Here is a 19,355-nt window from a genome sequence, read left to right as displayed (position 1 = left end):
CAGCCCTATCTTTGTACATTGAGTTTTGCCTCCGTGACACGCAGAAAAAAAAGACAAAAGTCCTAATCTCTAGATGGTGTGTCATGGCAGCCAGCACGAGACATGCTTGAGACACTCCCCTCACGCGGGCTGCTACTTTTTCACCAGACCCAGACCCAGTCACATTAGTTTCTATTTTCTATTTGTTTCTATTATATTGACCTCAGTATTTGCTAATGTAAGGCTAATGCAGACACACAGATAAAGTACACAGCATAAACGCAAGGACACACACACCTACAGTATAAAACGTTTTTTTTATTAACTATTAACATGGCGAGAAAAGACTAGTCAAAGGTACACTAGGCAGCTCAGTTTGCTAAGTGGCAAGGTTCAGGACAACCATGTGTAACTGCAACTACAATGATAGGCATTCAATGAAATCATATAAATGTAATGAAATTTGAAAAAAGAGAGCCGAATAATAATATGAAAATGTCAAGAAATAGTTCAACACAAGCGCAATAACTAATGGTCACTTGTGTTAATTGTGGGACATATATGCATCCGGCAAACACTCTCTGTTCCTCTATCAGCCCAGCAGCTGTGTCTCCGGAGCAACACCGTGCCCTCAGCCGAGGGACTCGAATCTCGCTTCACCTTACAGGTAAAGCAGTTTCTCAATCTCCAGTATGGCTAAAACCTAAAGCAACCAGAGATAATCTACTTGGAAGACAACAGCCTACAGGCTGGGGGGGATTCAGGGTCCCAATTTCCCAGAGAAAACTGGTTTGTTGAAAACCTCTCGGTCTCTAGGTCTCAACTCGTTCTCTTCCGGATGGAATTGCCTATTGAGATGCTTCTCAGTAACTCTTCTTATACCAACACCTGTATCAATACCCCTACAGGCCACTATCGGTACTAACACCTGAACGCCCAGAAACCTGCCATTTCCCTCTCAGCCTCCTAGGGAAAGCTCGGGAATTTCCATCTGAACTTAGGTGAACTCCCTTGCTGAACAACTGTCCTCAACGATTAATGTAACAACTGTCCTCAATGGTTACATAGTTGTAATATAACTGGTTACATTATATTGGTTATTTCTGGAATCTTAACTGGTCACATTATATATCGATTAGTAAACAGTCAATACAGTAACAATCAATACAATCAATCAGTACAGTCAATACAGTAACAATACAAAACAGTAAAATTTGGTATAGTGATTTCTTTGGATTAATATCTGATTATATGTCATTGGTTTTGACTGATTACTTTGTTGGATTACTGTGAATTACTATAAATGTGTTGCTTCCAAATATATATTGTATATGGAAAACATCCAGGTTACCACATTGTGTTTATCTAAACACTGGTCTCCTGCATTTGCTGCCTGCGAAAGCTCGTCACCATTGTTTTCATCTGCTTGTCGTTTTTGAGATCACCGAGATTCAGGGATTTTTTTACAATTGGATCAGTCCCAGTACCCAGCCTGAAACACAGAAGACAGTTGAGTGCCACATCTTCCATCAAATCAACTCAAACAGGTCAATCTAGATTTTAAAAACGGTCAACTAGTGGTAAGAGGAAATTACTACTGTGCTGGACCAATGTTTTTTTTAAGGTTTTAAAGTTCATTGTCAAAGAAATTCGTACTCATTGTCATTCACTCCTTCTACTACATTTTGACAAGCCAATGGCGCTGGCCACACAAATATTGAATATCCATCAGAAACAGAAAAAAAGGTTGTCTATGGTGCTCATACAATGGAGACGACAGGCATTTTTTTACATGTATCAGAACATATTTTTCATGCAATTCATCAGTCTCCGGGACCAACGTTGGAGTCTGAGGCAATAGCAACACAGATGTCATGAAAACTGTATTGAGCCAATGTTTTAAATGAGGCTCGTATTGTACAGTATGTTGACAGGCACCAGAGACAACAGCTGGTGTCATTTTGCCATATGTCATTTTGGTGTAATTTTTGTGTATAAAAAGTTGAAATTAGTTAAATTCATCAATTTGTGTGGTCAGGCCTGAAGAGTCCGTTTTTGGTAAACAACCCTGTTGATGTCTATCCCAGCGCTGCACTTGGAACAATAAGGAACAATAAGATAACAACAATATTTTGCATCAAGTCCAAAATGTATTGCACTTTTAATTTGTTATTAATAAGCATTTATTATGCTATATAATATGTTACGGCTAGTTAGATCATGTCAATGTACAATTATCATGCATCACTACTAATACAGGTGAATGATCAACATACATACTTACAGATGTTTCTCAATGGCACTTCGCTCAAAAATGGTTCCATATTTGGTTTTCACTGGGTCAACATACATTCTTTTGGTTAATGGGCAAATAAAGTTACTGGGTATAAAATTGTCTGCCATCTCTTGACCAACCAATTTCTGTAAGTAAAAAATATTGTATGGTTAGTATATTGTACCATGAATACACTGTTACACAGAAGTGCTTTCAATTCCAACAAATATAAAATATAAAAATATAAATATATTTTTTTTATATACAAATATACAAACGTATAAATATTATGTCAACAGTTGTCAAATATATACATGTTTTTACTATTGTATTTTAGGGGAGTAATTTCAACAGATAAATTAATAAATCATATAAAAACATACGTAATTACATAAGTAAATATAACTGCAAGCAGCAATGGGGCGTGTTCCCCCATAACCATAAATGGGGTGAGATTGACAGACACGGGGTAGATCTACAGACAGGTTGTAGATTGACAGATAGGGGGTAGACCTACAGACAGGTTGTAGATTGACAGATAGGGGGTAGACCTACAGACAGGTTGTAGATTGACAGATAGGGGGTAGACCTACAGACAGGTTGTAGATTGACAGATAGGGGGTAGACCTACAGACAGGTTGTAGATTGACAGATAGGGGGTAGACCTACAGACAGGTTGTAGATTGACAGATAGGGGGTAGACCTACAGACAGGGGGGTAGACCACTCACCTAATATGGGCCAAGTTGATATACTAAGCTATGATATTATGAAGTAGCCTAGGACCACAGGCCTGTAAGGTACCTAATTATGGTCTGATATACATAGGCTACTATGCTATGCCATAATATACACTAAGCGTAAATACGAAAATGAATTGTGGATTAACCTTCCCCAGTTAATGACCATGTTGTATAGTTTATGTCAAGCATTTCACTACTTATAATGTGCTTACACTATATTCTGCAAGCCTAGCATAGTATGCCACCCCCATATGACTGAATCAGGTCAGTTTTTAAGTGCTATATTAGCATTAGCCTTAGCTTTTAGCCAAAATGGTCAAATTTCAAAAGCCCGTTTTTTGAGATATCTGGAAATGCTTCAACATGGTAACACATTGTAGTGTCAAGATGCATTGTTAATCAGACATGGGAGGTATATGTTTATAGAGTATGTTAAGAGATATGAACCAGAGTAAAGTTGTCTGTGTAGGCTATTTGTGAACGATATATAATGTTAAGCTGAATGGAATCAATATACAGCATAGAGGCAATGACAATGTTAGTGAATGAGTGAAGCAACATCAAATAAAGAGTCACTAGAAAGGGGGGAAATGTAGTGATGAACATGGGCAGGAAATAAAGCAGCAAGAGAAAAAACAACAAGGAGCATTCGAGAAAGTAAATGTTTTCAACATATCAAGAGCAAAGGTAAGTAGTTTAAAGTATAAAGTAAACACACTGAGTAAAAAGCAAATAAATAGTTGAAAAGCTGAAGTTTGAATTGCTATGTACGGTACATGGATGGGTTATGAGTAGTACAGGAAGGGAATGTGTGAACAAAGTTATAACTGGGAACGGGATGAAAATTATTATTTTTTTATCATTTTCTTCAATATCTTTAAATGGATCTCTCATCCTTTAACACCTTAGAGAGAGACATGCACCACACATGTTCATATACAATTTCGGACCAATCTGACTTACAGTTGATTTTAAGTAAATTTTTAATTAAGTTTGGCCAAATTTTCCACCTGCAGAAAAATCCATCATGGCGGACTTTATGGGTTCTTGAGGCAAATATGTTCCCCATGAGGAAAGACACATAATGTACCAAGTTTCATACAACGGGGTAGTTTCAAAATTTAAAAACCAAAGTTCTTTCACCTTCTCTATGTCATCCACTGAATTTCCAGCGATTTCCTCAGTGTTCTTCTTGGCTTCTTGTTCATACATTTCTCTACTAGTCATGAACTCCTCTGCCAAAATACTTAAAGAAAGGAACACATTTATTATTATTTACAAACATTCATTTAGGCATAACATGTCAGTGCATCAACAATTTAGATCTGATTTCTAAAGCAGGGGTCCTCAATTCTAGTCCTGCATAGCTTCTTGGTGTGTAGCCAAGTTTCAGCACAGCACTAACAAATCAGATCTTCTGAGCCAAAATGAAGACCATAGTTGATTGTTTGAAACAGGTGTATTAGTGCTTAGATGGAAGAAATGCCTGCACACCGAATAGTTCTGCAGGGACAGTTTGTTTAGCTTTATCAAATGTAATCAAGACAAATATCCTTTGCAAAACAGACATTTAAAATAACCACCACCGACCTGTCTAGTGGGTCTTCAGGCTCAGGAGCAATGAGCAGTCCAAACACAGCATCCAGGATCTCTCTCATGGTGATGTGAGCAGAGTAGTTTCGGTCGAAGATATTGTGACAGACACGGCCCACACTGTTGACATTGCAGTGGTAAACCTTTATAAACATTAAGGAATTTTATTAAACTATGGCTGCCCAAAAACTACCCAATGCCTGCCAGTGCAAACAATTGCAGCAGAGTGGATTTAATTCCACCATCAGGGGATATGCTGTACTTCAGAAATGAATTTCATTGAACAGGTACATTGAAATGTTTGCTTTGGTGCAACATACGTTATAGCAGCAAGGCATGTAGGAAATGTAACCTGTATGCAAGGCAAGGCAAGTTTATCTGTATAGCACATTTCATACAACAGGGACAATTTAAAGTGCTTTACATACATTATTAAAAAATAAAGCAAGAAGGGCATAGTAAGAATATAAAAATTACAATGAATAAAAGCAAAATAGAGTAAATAGATAAAACATTTAATAAGACATTAGTTAATGGATAAAATACATTGATAGAAGTGTTTGTGTCATAATATGTGTCATAACTGCTGCAAAACATGAAGGTTTTTAGCTTATATTTAAATATTTTTAGGGTTTGGGTCTGTCTGATTTCTTTGTTCCAGGAGCATGCGGCAGCATGACTGAAAGCTGCTGCACCGTGTTTTGTTTTTACTCTTGGAATGATTAGCTGATTAGTCTTAGCTGACCTTAGGGGCCTTGCGGGAATATATGGTGGGAGATCTGAGACCAATTTGTGATTTGTATGCAATTATGAGTACTTTGAATTCAAGAGAGACTGTTAGCCAGTGTAGGGCTCTCAGGATTGGTGTAATGTGTTCAAACTCTAAACTGCTGTCATTGATAATATTATCAATAGTGTCGTCATGTGTTCATTTGCATAGAAGGATACGGGTGTGACAAAGCGTACGAGTGGTGGTTTCACAGGGTAATCATCACCAAACTGGCAGTACAGCTCAAAGGTTCCATTCTCGTATGGTGTGTCAGGGGGACCTTGCATGAGAATCTTCCAGAACGCTGAAAAGATTATGAAATTAGACACAGGGGTTACCAGTTTGTTTGATACTACATCATACAGATTCATTAAAATGACAACTAGTCTTCTGGGTGGGTTGGCACACAGTTTGTGGGTGCACCATAATCTAGTACCATTTATGTATAGCTAGTGATTCAACATCCAGCCACAGTTATGACTATTGCAATCCCCCGTTGCAAAAATTCACTTACTGAAGTCTGTCTCTGACGGATAAATGTTGCAGAACGGATGTGGGTCACAATGCAGGCTCTTCAGCTCTTCCAAGATGCGTTTGTCCTTCTCCTTAAAGCGATTACTCTTGGACTCCAAGATCTTCTTCTTCAATGCACTATTTAGTCAAATATTTATAAATACATATTTTATCAAGAATTCTTGAAAATAGATGTGAAAATCATGTAGATGATAAGTAGCAGTAAACATAAAATCAGTTACTTTTGTGTCACAGTCACTTTGCCATTCAGCTGACTCGGCAGAGCAACCTCTGGCTTCTCATCATAGCCAATGCTGGCAAAGAGAGACAATAAAACTCTCTGTAAAGGGAAACAAATGAGTGTGACTCATTATTACAATCAGTAACTTCCATAATAGTTAATCAATTCAAATAAGTGATTTCAATTGCATTCTGTGCAGTCAATTCTACCTTGCTTGTAATAGAGGACGGGTCCCATTTCCTCTTGGGTTTCCTCATCTCCAGAGAAAGAACTGTTTCCATTTCGAAGAGCTTAATGCCAGCTTTGATGGTCTCTGGTTTGAAACAACACCCTCCTACAATAAAATAAGTGGATTCAGTTAGATTTGAGGAAACAGTAAATAATTGTGTATACAATTCAAAACTGACCCAGGTTTACATGAAGAGGTTAACGTTGTACCTGTTGCATTGCTGATCGCATGCAGCACTTTGTTTTCCACCTTTCCCACAATAATGGCATCAACAATAATGTCAGAGCTCATCAACTTGGTTGTAACAGCAACTCGGTCTGTCACTGACCTAAGGTATGATTAAGAAAATCTCAGTCAAACAATACTGTTAATTGATTCTCAATTCACTGGGGAAAAAATGGCTACAATTACATTTTCACTGCATCAGTCAGAACCACTCCTTGAAGTATTCATAAGGTACAGCTGTAAAATGTATCGTATCTTATTTGATGCTATTGAATTAATCAAAATGAACTCAAATCTTTGGTAAAACTACAGAAAAAGGTGACACTTTATGACTCATAATAACAGAAGTTATGAAAAAAAGGTCAGGAAATACTGAACCACAGAGATTCAGCTTAGCATATTCACAGAATTTGTAGTGCCAGTTGAAAAATTGCCACATTATACTCAAATATTATTATACAAAATATATTTGGCTTCTGTTTTGCATTGCTGTGTACTGCTACTGATTAAGTAAACACGGAATCTCCCATGCAACATATGATGTTAGATATGTAGATATGGATATACTTGGTGACACTATCAAGCAGTGTCATTAAGAGGCATCTTTAAGAGGCAACCAAAGTGTGTCCACCTTTTACCCAACTTAAACAATTATTTGTAGAGGTTTGCCAGGCATAGCATTTCTGAGGGTAGTCTTAATGTACTCTTTGACTGTATATAAAAGTGTATAGTGACAGAACGTATTGTAAACATTAGTTTATAATAAAGCAATTTTTCAAAAGGGTCATTCAAATTATGAAATTATGAATACTTTGCCTGATTGATTTGGCAATCAGAAAATTGGGCCAAAAAGTATTCAATAGTTTAGTTTTACCCATAATCATTCCCATCTGTGAGACATATAATGCGAAGTCTGCAGTCTGGAAATCGTGTCTTGACTTTGTCAAGCTCGGCTATGCCATGGCTCAGGGCATCATACAGTACAGTGTATCCCTCTGCCTGAATACTGTGTATGTATTCCTGTACAGGGGAAAGTGCCAAAATGTTAGACGGATTACCTGGTACATTGGAGATGCAAGCTATTAACACATTATAGAAATCTATTAACTCAATCACTGTTTTACCTCTTTCGGCCACTGATGCACCAATGTTTTGAAGCCAAGGCAGCATTTCACTACATACAGATGTCGACAAAAATACTTTCTAGCTGGCTCGCATGCCCACCTTGGCCTGGGATCAAATTAGGTTGCAGAGAGAGTCCCCAGAGAAATCCCCACACACAGACACCGACATGCACAGAATGGGAACTGGGACCATATTTTGACTCATGGGCACTTGTTTTAGGACTATCGACTAGATTATACAAATAATTCAGTTCAATCAAATTATTGTAAAATCGGTGTACCACAAATGCTTACAGTTCTTTCCTTATTTGTAAATCTAGGCAATATCTTTACTGTGCTAACACACACAGTCTCATTTTACAATGTGTCGAAACAGTCTCTATTAATTCTAAACTAGTGACTATTCTTGGTTATTGGGTAATGGACAGGTTCATGCTTTCAAATGTAATGAATTGTCACTTTCATAAAAAGCTAATGGTAAAATTAACAAGGAAATGGATCGAAATCTCCTCACCATTCTATACAGCAACCAACCCAGAGACTTCAACAACTAGACCACTGACTGTCTCGCCACGTTTTAATCCCTTGTAAATCTTAAAACAAGTGTCTAAGGAGTTCTCTCCTGACACTTTGACATCAACTCCCATAGAAACTGCATCCAGAGAAAATATTCACCTTAAAGGTCTCCAGAGTCTCAGTAAATGTATGGAGAGTTTTGACTGATGAGTCAAATTTCACCAGGCCAATGACATGTTTGAAATCGTATGCCATGGTTCTCGTTGCAAAGCAATCGAAGAGCTGCTTGACTGCTTCTATTCGCTTCATTTCCAGATTTGAATCTTCATAGCATTTGTCATTCATTGAGGAGCTTGAATCCATCAGGACCTTAAGAAGTTTGATGGACAACAAAAGAGAGAACAATCATAGAGTACTGTATAAAGACAAACATTGTCTTGTTTAAGTAAATTGTCGGTATCAGTGTGACCATGAACTGTTGCTTAGTCTTTGCATACGTTAAGCAATTAAGTCTCAAACTAAACAATAAAGATGCAACAATGTGTTAAACAGTATGCAAATACTCTATTAATTATTACCAGTATTGCCTCTTTAGGAGTCCTGCTGGCTATGAAAGTGTGGTCACTTCTGCTGTCTCTTGATCTAAAATAATGAAAAATTGAAATATAATTATGAACAATAAAATGACATGACAAGAAACATCTAAAGGTTTAATGTCTATAAAAATCATGCTGTACAATACTGTGTTAAAAGTTACACAATGCAAGATTTCTATATTTCTATCCTACATTATAGCTACATTTGTGGCCAAAAGGGGTCACCGGAATTAGTTCAATACAGTACATTAGGCTAGATGTATGCCACAGCCACAGCCACACCCATGCAGTTTTTATTTCGCAATTTTGCAGCTAGATCACGTGAGAGTGATCAATACCAAATACAGTTTAATTTCTAGCTGGAAAAAAAGAAGGTTGCAAATTGCCATCTTTTTTGCATCTCAATGATATAACATGTTTAGGTGATTGAGGTTCCACTAAAACATATAATAAACACACATAAATAAAAAATGCTCATTCATTATTTTTTCACCACTAAATAGGCTTGATTAAAAATCTGACCTTAAAGTTTGACATTTACAAAATACTCACTCTTTTGCCAAAATGTCCACATTCACTTGTATGACTTCTCCAGTCATAACATTAAAAACCTTGATCAGATCAGGTGTTCCTTTGTCTTTACTGATGTAAACACCAAGGTTATCTGAAAACATGTGTAAAAATAACATATGTTATGAAATAAGCTCAAACAGCTTCAATTCACTCTAAACAATTCAAAACAATTAACTTTAAAGGTCCCATATTATGAGAAACTAACTTTTTCAGTGCTTGTGCACATACAGTACATTTGGGTTTCTGATGGGCCTACTAACACACAAACTGTGAAATAAAACAACCCAGTCAGTTTTTTGTGGGCTGCCTATTACGGAAAACATGCGATTCAACAAGCCATTCAGATTTGCCGCCCCATCCTACATAAAGTCTCATTAAGTATGTTCTGTGCAATGAGTTTCTTCTTCAATAATTGAATTAAATTTAACATAACCATGGTATCAAGGATGCACTGCCAAAAAGCCACAACCAGTTCTGGAGTCCAAGTAGGAGCAGCAGCTCATTTGCATTTAAAGCTACAGACATAGAAACAGCCTGTCGAGAACAGGATTGAAAAAGAGGGGCATGCTAGAATACCTTTAGATAAAAATCTGAGTGGTATTTTCAGCAAAAAACAACACGTTTTGGAGACCCCAGATATCTATAATAATTTGTTGAAAGAGTATAATATGGGACCTTTAAATGACCAGGGCTAACTTCGGCCTGGAGAAATTCCAGCCCCATTCCTCATCTGTTTACCAAAAAAAGTAGTGGGGTGATCGCTTTGTTGTTGATTGAATCTGAGATTTCCCCTTTAATCATCAGTAATGTCAATGTATTTTACAGTTCAAAGGCTTCCATTCTTTTTCTTCTTCGGCATATGGGTTGTTGTTTCCTCTCCACTCCACCAGGCTCAGGACCGAGGGGCTACCCTTTTACCACCCCGACCTGGTTGAGGGGCTCACCCGGGCTATATTTCTGGACACCCCTCCAGAATCCACGTCATCGTCTCGTCATCTAATACCGACAGACCATGCATCCATGTTGGGTGGGTGGTACACCGGGCAATCCAGGATAACATGGTCTGCGGTTTGGTCCTCTGCGCCACACTCACACAACGCATTTGGGGCCAAGCCCCATCTGTGCATTGATGAGCGGAAACGCCCGACGCCGGTCCGGAGACGATTGAGCCTCACCCAGGATAGCCTTGGCAAGTCCATCCCGAGGGGCTCAGGGCCGGCGACTGGGATGTGGTCAAGGAGTTTGGAGGTGTTTGCCTCCCACTCCGTGCACCACATATAATCCGCCCATCCAGCCGCACTGATGTTAAGATCTCTGCATTGCTGCCTGAGATCCTGTGCGGCAGGCACAAATGGGTCTCGACTTGAGACGCCGGGAGGGCTCCGCTGTTATAGTGAGCCTATCATGGAGCAGATGGTTATTAAGCTCCACGGCCCGGCAGGCGAGACGTGCTGTGGCTCCCATGCGGTGGAGGCCTGCGGGCTGGATGCCTGCTAGAATGGGAAGGTTGTCCACGGGGGTAGGACGCAGGCATCCTGTCACAATGCGCAAGGCTTTGTTTATAGGCGAGTCGATGACTCATACTGGGGCGCAGTATTCACTGGTTGAATAAACGAGGGCTAGGGCTGCCGTGCGCACGGTCCTTGCGCCGGCGCCCGAGCCAACCAGTCGCCTCATCAATGCCACACGAGCTGTTAGCTTCTTGCGCAGTGACTCGAGGTGCCGGCGAAACGTGAGCGTCCTGTCTAATGTCACGCCGAAATAGACTGGCTCAGCGGAACATGGCAGGGGAGTTCCATCTAGGTGTACTCTAAGCTCACGTTTAGCCTCCCTGTTGTTAAGGTGGAAGGCAGCCAACACCGTCTTTGCCTCGCTAAGCTTCAATCTCCATTTCCAGAAATATGCCACTAGTGTCTGCATGTCCTGGCTCAGAATCCCCTCCACAGACTGCCAATTTCCAGCAGAGTACACCACTGCGAGGTCGTCTGCGTAGGCGTACTTCCGCGAGAGTGTGTTGGGCAGGTCATAGGTGTAGATATTATAGAGGAGGGGGGCCAGGACCGATCCCTGAGGGACGCCGTTCTTGAGGCGTCGAAGCCTGCTTAGCTGTCCGCAACCGGTGGTGAGGGTAAAGCTGCGATTATGGATGAGCTCCATGATCATTCTGACCATGTGCCTGTCCGGCAGCAGGCGGAGCAGCTTGCAGGTGAGGCCGCGATGCCATACGGTATCGTAGGCAGCCGTCAGATCTATAAAGACGGCCCGGCCTTCTTTTTTGCAGAGTCTTGAGTCATCAGAGTGACTTGATCTACGGTCGACCTCCCGTGTCGGAACCCGGCCTGCTCACGTGGGAGCAGCGGGTCGACAATTGGTTCGATGCGGGCGTAGATGAGACACTCGAGGATCTTGAAGGGGATGCATAACAGAGAGATGGACTTCAAGGCGGGTGCGGCATGGAGAATAAGCTCCGGGCAGATGGAATCAGGCCCCGGAGCTTTCCCTGGCTTTAGATGCTGGAGGTCAGCAGCGAACTCCTCTGGGGTGAATTCACCGGAGATGGAGGCACTGCTAGGTGCTGGGGCCTTCCAAAAGTCTGACACTTCTTTTGCCACAAGTCGAGACGACTCGCGGTCTTTGCCCTCGTATGACCCACTTTTCACGAATTGTGATGCGATTTTATTTGCAGAGACGGCACGGGCAGTGACGAGGGGAGTGTCTGGACCTACCAGTGAGATTGTTCATGATACTCCATCCCTTACGGCTGGAGTGCGAGAAGTCGATGGAATCAATAGCCTCCTCCCAGCGCTCCTAAGGCTTCCATAATACATGGTATCCCTTGTAACCACTCTCAACTCTAATTTGATTCAAGGACATTTAATTGTATAATTCATATTGCACAATTTCAATATCAGTAATAAAGTTTGTGCCTGCTTTTCTTTGGTTTACAATAGCCAGTTGTTCACAGCAGTGCCAGTGCATGCCAAAGTTACGAGTGGCTGGCTATTGCTCAAAGCCCAGAGCTTCAAGCCTTGTGAACAAGCCTGTTTGCATTTACAGTTGGGCTTTCTAGTCCCACTCTATATGATCCCGCCCTCGCTCTACACCATGCCCGACCAGGGGGGTAGAGAAGACTAAAAGCCTGAATGTTACGCACCAAACAGGCCTGGAGTAAGCCCAGGAGTAACTGTAATATTGGCCGTGGCACGCACTGGTATGCACAGAGTAAGCCCCGCTGTGGATAGCCAGCTATTAGATGCAGACAGATTATAGACCTCATGCATAATTCTGCTGATTGCTATATAATCTAAGCAAAACAAATATTTTGGGCCAGTGCATTTACCTTCTGTCAAGTGGACAAGGAGTGGCCCGTCCAGCCCTACTTCCTTCAACTTTAATGGTGGTGTCACCAGCAGATAAGGGTAGGCCTTCACTCCTTCATTCATGTCGCCAAAAGTCTTCTCAACATTTATCTGAAAACTTTAATTTAACAGGATTACCAAACTACACTGCATTTCTAGATAGGGCACATGTATGGGCACATGTTTGTACACATGTATCATAAATACATAATAGAAAAGAATAATTACTTTTGAGCAGTCACTTGGCCGTATGAAATCCAAGCAGGGAATGTTTTAATGGACGGAGGCACACTGAGCAAAATCTTCTCAATATCAGTGACTCTTATCCAGGACGTTTCTTGCAGGCTCTCACCAGAGATGTTTGGAATTCTTTCTCCATCTTATCAAAATGGTATGATGATAGTGAGTTGCACTTACCCATGACAGTGTTCAACATGCAACATGAATCTACACATACTGTATCAAAGTAGATTAATTCCTATTTAGCAACAGTTTTGCTAAATATTTTGTATTTTAAAAACAAGAATGACATGTTAACATTATTATGCTTCATAGAAAGATTTTAAAAGACTAGATTAAAGATGAGTAATCTATCTTTCCTGTTCATTGTTTTCGTGACAACGTAGGGAGCATCATGTTGTTAACTGGATGGGACTTAAAGAGCTGGGAAGGCATTAGACAATTGGATCAACAGTCTTCTTATTATTATTCAATAGGCTTATTTCTAGATTGTAAATGGCTTTCAAATGGATGGTGCCAGCAGGGATGGAGCTACCGTGGAGACACAGGGAGGCACTGGCCAACCCTGTGATCTGATTGCCCCCCCCTTGTGTCCCCCAACGCCATTAGGTGTTGAATGCTGTTAATCAGTAAAGACGTTCACGTTTTGCGATCTCTGTGCTTCACAAAGTTTCCATAACAATGCAATCGAGAAGCGATGGGATCGGATTGGCTACTCCACGTGCCCCCCCAATTTCATTGGCTCTTTGTGTGCTTTGATGGTGCAAATTCAAGTTAGTTTGTATATCCAGCTCGTTTTTTTGCATTTTTCAAAAGTTGGTTGAAGTGTTGAAGTGCCCACTCGATATAACAAACAAGAACAGTTTTAGGATTACTAAATACTTATAATTTGTGTATTGGATTCAATCTATCGTCTGCCATAGGCTACTGAGTAAGTGATTACATGGCTTGTAAACAAACTTTCGATTTAGGACGTGTTCAAAAGCAAGGACTGTGTGATCATCTTAATTATGTGTAGTTAGCATGTTGATGTTTTATTAGCATGGTGTGATGTGCTAAACATGCAGTTAGATGTTCATGGCAAAGTTGTTTTTAGAGCTAGCCTGCTAGCAGCTGTTTTGTGTGTTTGATTCAGAGCTCTCCCGAACCGCGTTCACCAGTCCCCCACAGGTCCACCATTTCCATGGCAACGTTGCTAGATTCTCACTTCCTAAGGAACACAGGGATGTGTCGTTTTTGATTGTAGCCCCCCAGGAAGTTATGGTTTTCTCATGGAATTAAAAATTGAAAGTAACCAGGAACTTCCTGGATGAATGACGAGGGTGCGTGTCGGTCTGCGAATGTGGTCGCAGATCAGACACTAAGAGTGGGACTCACAATGGTCCTTTTAGACAAGGGCATATGTGTTTTCTAATGAGTTGCTGCTGTTCTCCCCCCAGTCTACAAAAGTTCACAGCACCGGGATCTCCCATCCAAGTACTAACCCAGCCCGATCTTGCTTAGCTTCTGAGGTCGGCGCTTGCTCCTTTATTTGGTTTGAGATGTGCCAACATTCAAATAAGCATCTTCTTCAATTATTTTCAGATTTCAATATATGACACATCATTTGAAAGCTTACAATCTGCACTTTTGTTGTTCTACGTTATTGCTGTCTGCAATTTACCTTTGATTTTCTGCAGGACATCTGTCCTTTCAAGGACCTCTGAGTCGCCAGGTATGCGAACTGGATCACACAGACGTTTGCCTGGTCGTGAGGTCAGAACTATCGGTGCATAGTTCTCATGTTCTGGGGACTCTTTCTAGGAGAAACAACAACATATGCATATTTTGTTTATTTTTTTATGTTATCATTTTGATAAGCAAAAAAAATGTGGATACCATGAAATAGTGTGGTGGTCAACACAAATGTAAACAATAAAGCAAATGCATCCCATGACATTTCCACATGCAGATAGCACTTTCTTTCCATGACCAAAGAATCCATGCTAGAAGCATTACAGGGCTACATGCTGAAATTATAATTTTGAATCTCTCTATCAATTTCCTGATTTGTCTATATGTTGCTGCCCACTGAATATAACAATGGCCAAAATGTGGTACGTCCATATCTGAATGGTGTTTTTTTGTACAGTAACGGCTGATTGGCTGATCTCTTACAATCCATTACTCACCCTTATCATTTATGACATACCCACAAATGTATTAATGAAACATAAAACATCATAACATGAAGCAATATTATTGCTTTTATGCCTAAAAGAGGGCACTTTTAAAGTAGGGCAGCAAGATATCTATAATACATATTAATCTAAATGTAAATTGAGGGGCGATTCTTGATTTAAACACACTGGAAATTGTACAGACTGTGGCTTTAAAACGTGGTAAAAAAATAAATAATAGTCATACCTCTGCCTCAGATATCAGGTAGGCCCAACAAACTGTCGCATTCTCAAAAACGTCTTGGTCTTCTATGATCCTTTCACCTCTTTTTTTATGAAGACTTGGCAACAGCTCTCTGAAGAGAGTGTACAATCCCTCAACAATAGCAATCTAGAACAAATACATATTATTTTAAGACACATTTGGAATTCCATATTGCACAGTATGTGTTTAGGAGATAGAGCCTATGTGTCTAATGAGCGCAAAGTCGGTGGTTCAAACCCCTGCTGGTCAAGTGTCGGTGTCCTTGAGCAAGGCACTGAACCCCTATTTGCTCCAGGGATGCCATCGATGGCATACCCCTTGCCTTGAGCATAAAAAAAAACTAATTCCAACAATTGACTGAAAAGTTAGTTGGCAGCTTAAGGCCATGAAATGCAATCAGTTTTTAGGTCTCGTCACAGCATTGTTTCAGCAATATTTAAGATTTGAAATGACAAGAACTGTACAGTATACCAACAATATTGGGAGATATATACAGTGGATGTTAATTTTTATGCAGATGATACTATTCTTTATTCAAATGGTAGCAGCTTGGCTTTAGCTTTTGAAAAAGCTCAAAGAGCTTTTAACACCATTCAACAGAATTTGTATGATTTGAAGCTTGTTCTGAATTCAGTTAAAACAAAATGCATGGTGTTTTCAAATGAAAAGCATTTTGATAATGACGTCATTGCTACATTGGATGGACATACAATAGAGCAAGTCAAAGTGAAGAATAGGTTTTTATTACCGGCATTAAGCATATTTTTCTTTGGAGGCCATAGTGATATTGTACGTAGGCATCGACCATTACCATGAGAGCACTTGATTCAGTATATCACACAGCCCTCAGGTACATTTACCAACCACAAATGTCTGAGACATCATCGTGACCTCTACAGTGCTGTTGGCTGGACATCATTGTCTTGCTATACTCTGATTTCTAAAGGCCAATGCACACGGCCCCGATTTTGTCGCACCGCCGAATTCGATTCCATTGTTTTGAATGAGACAATGCACACGGCGTGCGATGCGATATTATCGCACGACAACATTCGATTCTCCATTCACACCAATTGAAATAATTCAAAGAATTGAGAATCGAATGTTGTCGTGCGACAAAATCGCCACTTTATCTCTGTTCCTATTTGATTAGGTCAGAACATTTTAATTGTCCCAAAAATAAGAATAGGTCATGGTACACATACTGTAGTTAGTGCTAATCACCTCTGTGGTCCTGGAATTCTCTTGAAAAATAGATGTTATCTCAATGAGACTAAACTTGTATAAATAAAGGTTAAATTAAAAATTAAAAATCACCTTTTGGATCCTGCTTCCAATCTCGTTTCTGCATATCATCTGATACAAGATTTGGGCCAGAGGATTGCACCCACTGAGCTTTCGGATGTATGCAATCACCTTCTTGAATGTCTCTCCACAATGGTTCTTTTGCTGCAAGGATGAAGGGGAAAATGCATGGGACAAAGTTCATGTGTACAATGGCACAAGCAAAGAAACATCATACAGCAAATTCATATTTTAAAGAAGATTACTATTTTCTTTTATAGTTGAATGTGTACACCTGCCTAGGAACTGGAGATGAAAATAGACTGTAAAGCTATAACTGGTGCATTAGATTTTAGCTTCTGAAATGTGTTTTAATTAATACAGTCCCTGACAAATTAACTTAATAAATGAACACATGGATAAAAATACAAGTAAACAAACAAACAATCAATCAGACCAGTGAACATATTAATATTTATCTTACAATAGTATACAGTGAAGAAAAGAAAACACTCAGTCCTCTCTGTGTCTGTTGCACTGAGGGTACAGTGTCAGCTATGAAGAGTGTCATGGGATCTTCACTGTCTTCAGAGAATGAGGAAAGTGAAAAGTGGACTGTTGACTCCTCAGTGATCCCAACATCTTGCAAGGTGTCACCAACACTGCCGTGTTCACCTCTGAAAAATTATCATCATTATTATCTGTTGTATATAACCGAGTCCTATTGAATTAAATGAATGCTTTGGTTTATTACAATATAATTCGTTTTTTGTTTGTTTATATATGCTTAATTGTAGCCTACATGAATTAACAATAACTAAGGCCATGCAAACTTGATCAATTGCTGTTAAACAGCAACTTGTCTCAGATCCACACACCCTTACACCATACAAAGCATCTGATTATTGGTTTCAATGTTTTTGGATGCTTAAAAACATTTATTTCAGCTTCATACTATGGTAATGTAATAGAAACATTGATAATAGTAGTACATGCACACAGTAGCTATATCTGTTTGAAAAACGAGATGATAAATTGAAATACAGTCCTTGTTTATATTTGAAGGACAAACCCCCAACTCGAATATATTCAGATTTGACAGGAGTCAATTGATTCCTAACATTCCTAATTTGAATTGGGCAGATCAGAAAACTATGCATTAACCACATTAATAATAATTGATCGTAATTGTTTTCCATTAAACAATTTAAAAAATGACAAAAATAAAATAAAAATAGAATTTAGGAACAGTCCAGAGTAGGACTGGGACAAATAGCCAAGCGAGGTGTTCACTCAATCTGGCATTACGTTATGTGCAATGCAATCGCTTTGTGCCCGTCAGCTATAGTTTCAATTGCCTCAGAACCATGGTAATCGAACATACCCAACCGGTATTTGTTAGTTTTGTCAGTTATTTCAGCACTAAATGTAGCTGTTCATCATTAACTAATGTAAATTACTACATTAGTGTGTTTTCATGTAGGCCTAAATTCATTTATTTACCCTTAGTGTAAAGTATTTTTGTTTTTATTTAACATTCTGTATTACTAATCATGACCAAATGTATAATAGAAAAGATTACTGGTAATGGAGGACATGTGCTGGGATTCCACTTTCATTGGCAAGCCTCAATCTCAAGTCTTTCAATGCGTCACTTGCCAAGTCCACTTTGAGTTCAAAGACTCCCTGCAGATGAGAATACAGTTCCAATCAAATTATTTAGCAATAAATGATGATAACGACTTGAATAGAGTCTATTTTTTACAATTTAGGAAAAATATGAGCTACATTACAGGGTTCCCAAACAAACACCTGACGAGTATTCAGGTTCACTCAGCTAGTCATAGAGCTGCCAAATTTCTGCAACATGACATACAGTATATTCAGGTATTCTCAATAAAACACTATAATAACAGTATTAAAAAGTTTGATACAAACTCAATCCCACATCACCCCAAACCCCTTTGCCCTATGTATGCAATAACTTTAATTATGATTGATCTGAAGGGTCATATTAGGCCAATATTGGGATTTTTAATTCACCTTGAGCATGATGTGGCAGCGAATGGTATCCTCCCCTGAGTTTTCACTCATGTCTTGCCTGGGCATTTGGGGAGCTTGTTTCACATTCGCCTTGGGTGTAAATATAGCATAGAGCTCACTTCCATTTTGAATGTGCCTGTCTTTCAAAGACCCTGAAGATAGTTGAAATTTTAGATGAACATCAACATTCATGAAATAACACTTCTTGTTCTCAAACTACAAAACATATTACAATTCCTACACTTGTATGTTCAACTTTATATCAGCTTGGAGTAAAATAAATTGGAAATTAACTAACATATTTCAAGCCTAGATGGTGCAATTATATCTTATTCTATGCTGTTACAGTAAAAAATGCAATGTGCAGAGATGGCTGTTAAAATCATTGAGTTATTGGAAGTAAAGGCTGTTTCATCCCTTGCCACACAATAGATATGCGTGGCATAGATCCTTAGATAAAATATGCTTCCCTAATGTGTTACCATATACAGTATGTGCCAAATATGATTGTGATGATTGATAAAGCAGCACTGCATGTTCTTTTCAAAATGAATTCCTGTTGTACGGACGGTGCTTGTATCAAGTACTGCACACTTACAGGTGTTGAAGAAAGGGTCATCAGTTAAAGGC

At 39.4% G+C, this 19,355-nt stretch overlaps 1 protein-coding gene across 1 annotated transcript; it reads right to left on the bottom strand.

The window, feature by feature from the left end:
• Positions 1-1,198: 1,198 nt before the first annotated feature.
• Positions 1,199-6,393, bottom strand: LOC308158330 (uncharacterized protein; the record flags this gene model as incomplete). Its single annotated transcript, XM_080531923.1, has 8 exons — positions 1,199-1,471; positions 2,264-2,400; positions 4,140-4,242; positions 4,587-4,732; positions 5,538-5,662; positions 5,873-6,009; positions 6,114-6,211; positions 6,322-6,393. 8 exons carry the CDS (start codon positions 6,391-6,393, stop codon positions 1,345-1,347), a joined length of 945 nt encoding a protein of 314 aa, XP_080388049.1. The 3' UTR covers positions 1,199-1,344.
• Between the last annotated feature and the right edge of the window lie 12,962 nt (positions 6,394-19,355).

The sequence above is a fragment of the Nansenia antarctica genome (assembly GCF_963989245.1).
Source record: "Nansenia antarctica genome assembly, chromosome: 5".
Lineage (NCBI taxonomy): Eukaryota > Metazoa > Chordata > Actinopteri > Argentiniformes > Microstomatidae > Nansenia > Nansenia antarctica.
This window is presented reverse-complemented; position numbering and strand designations above follow the sequence as displayed.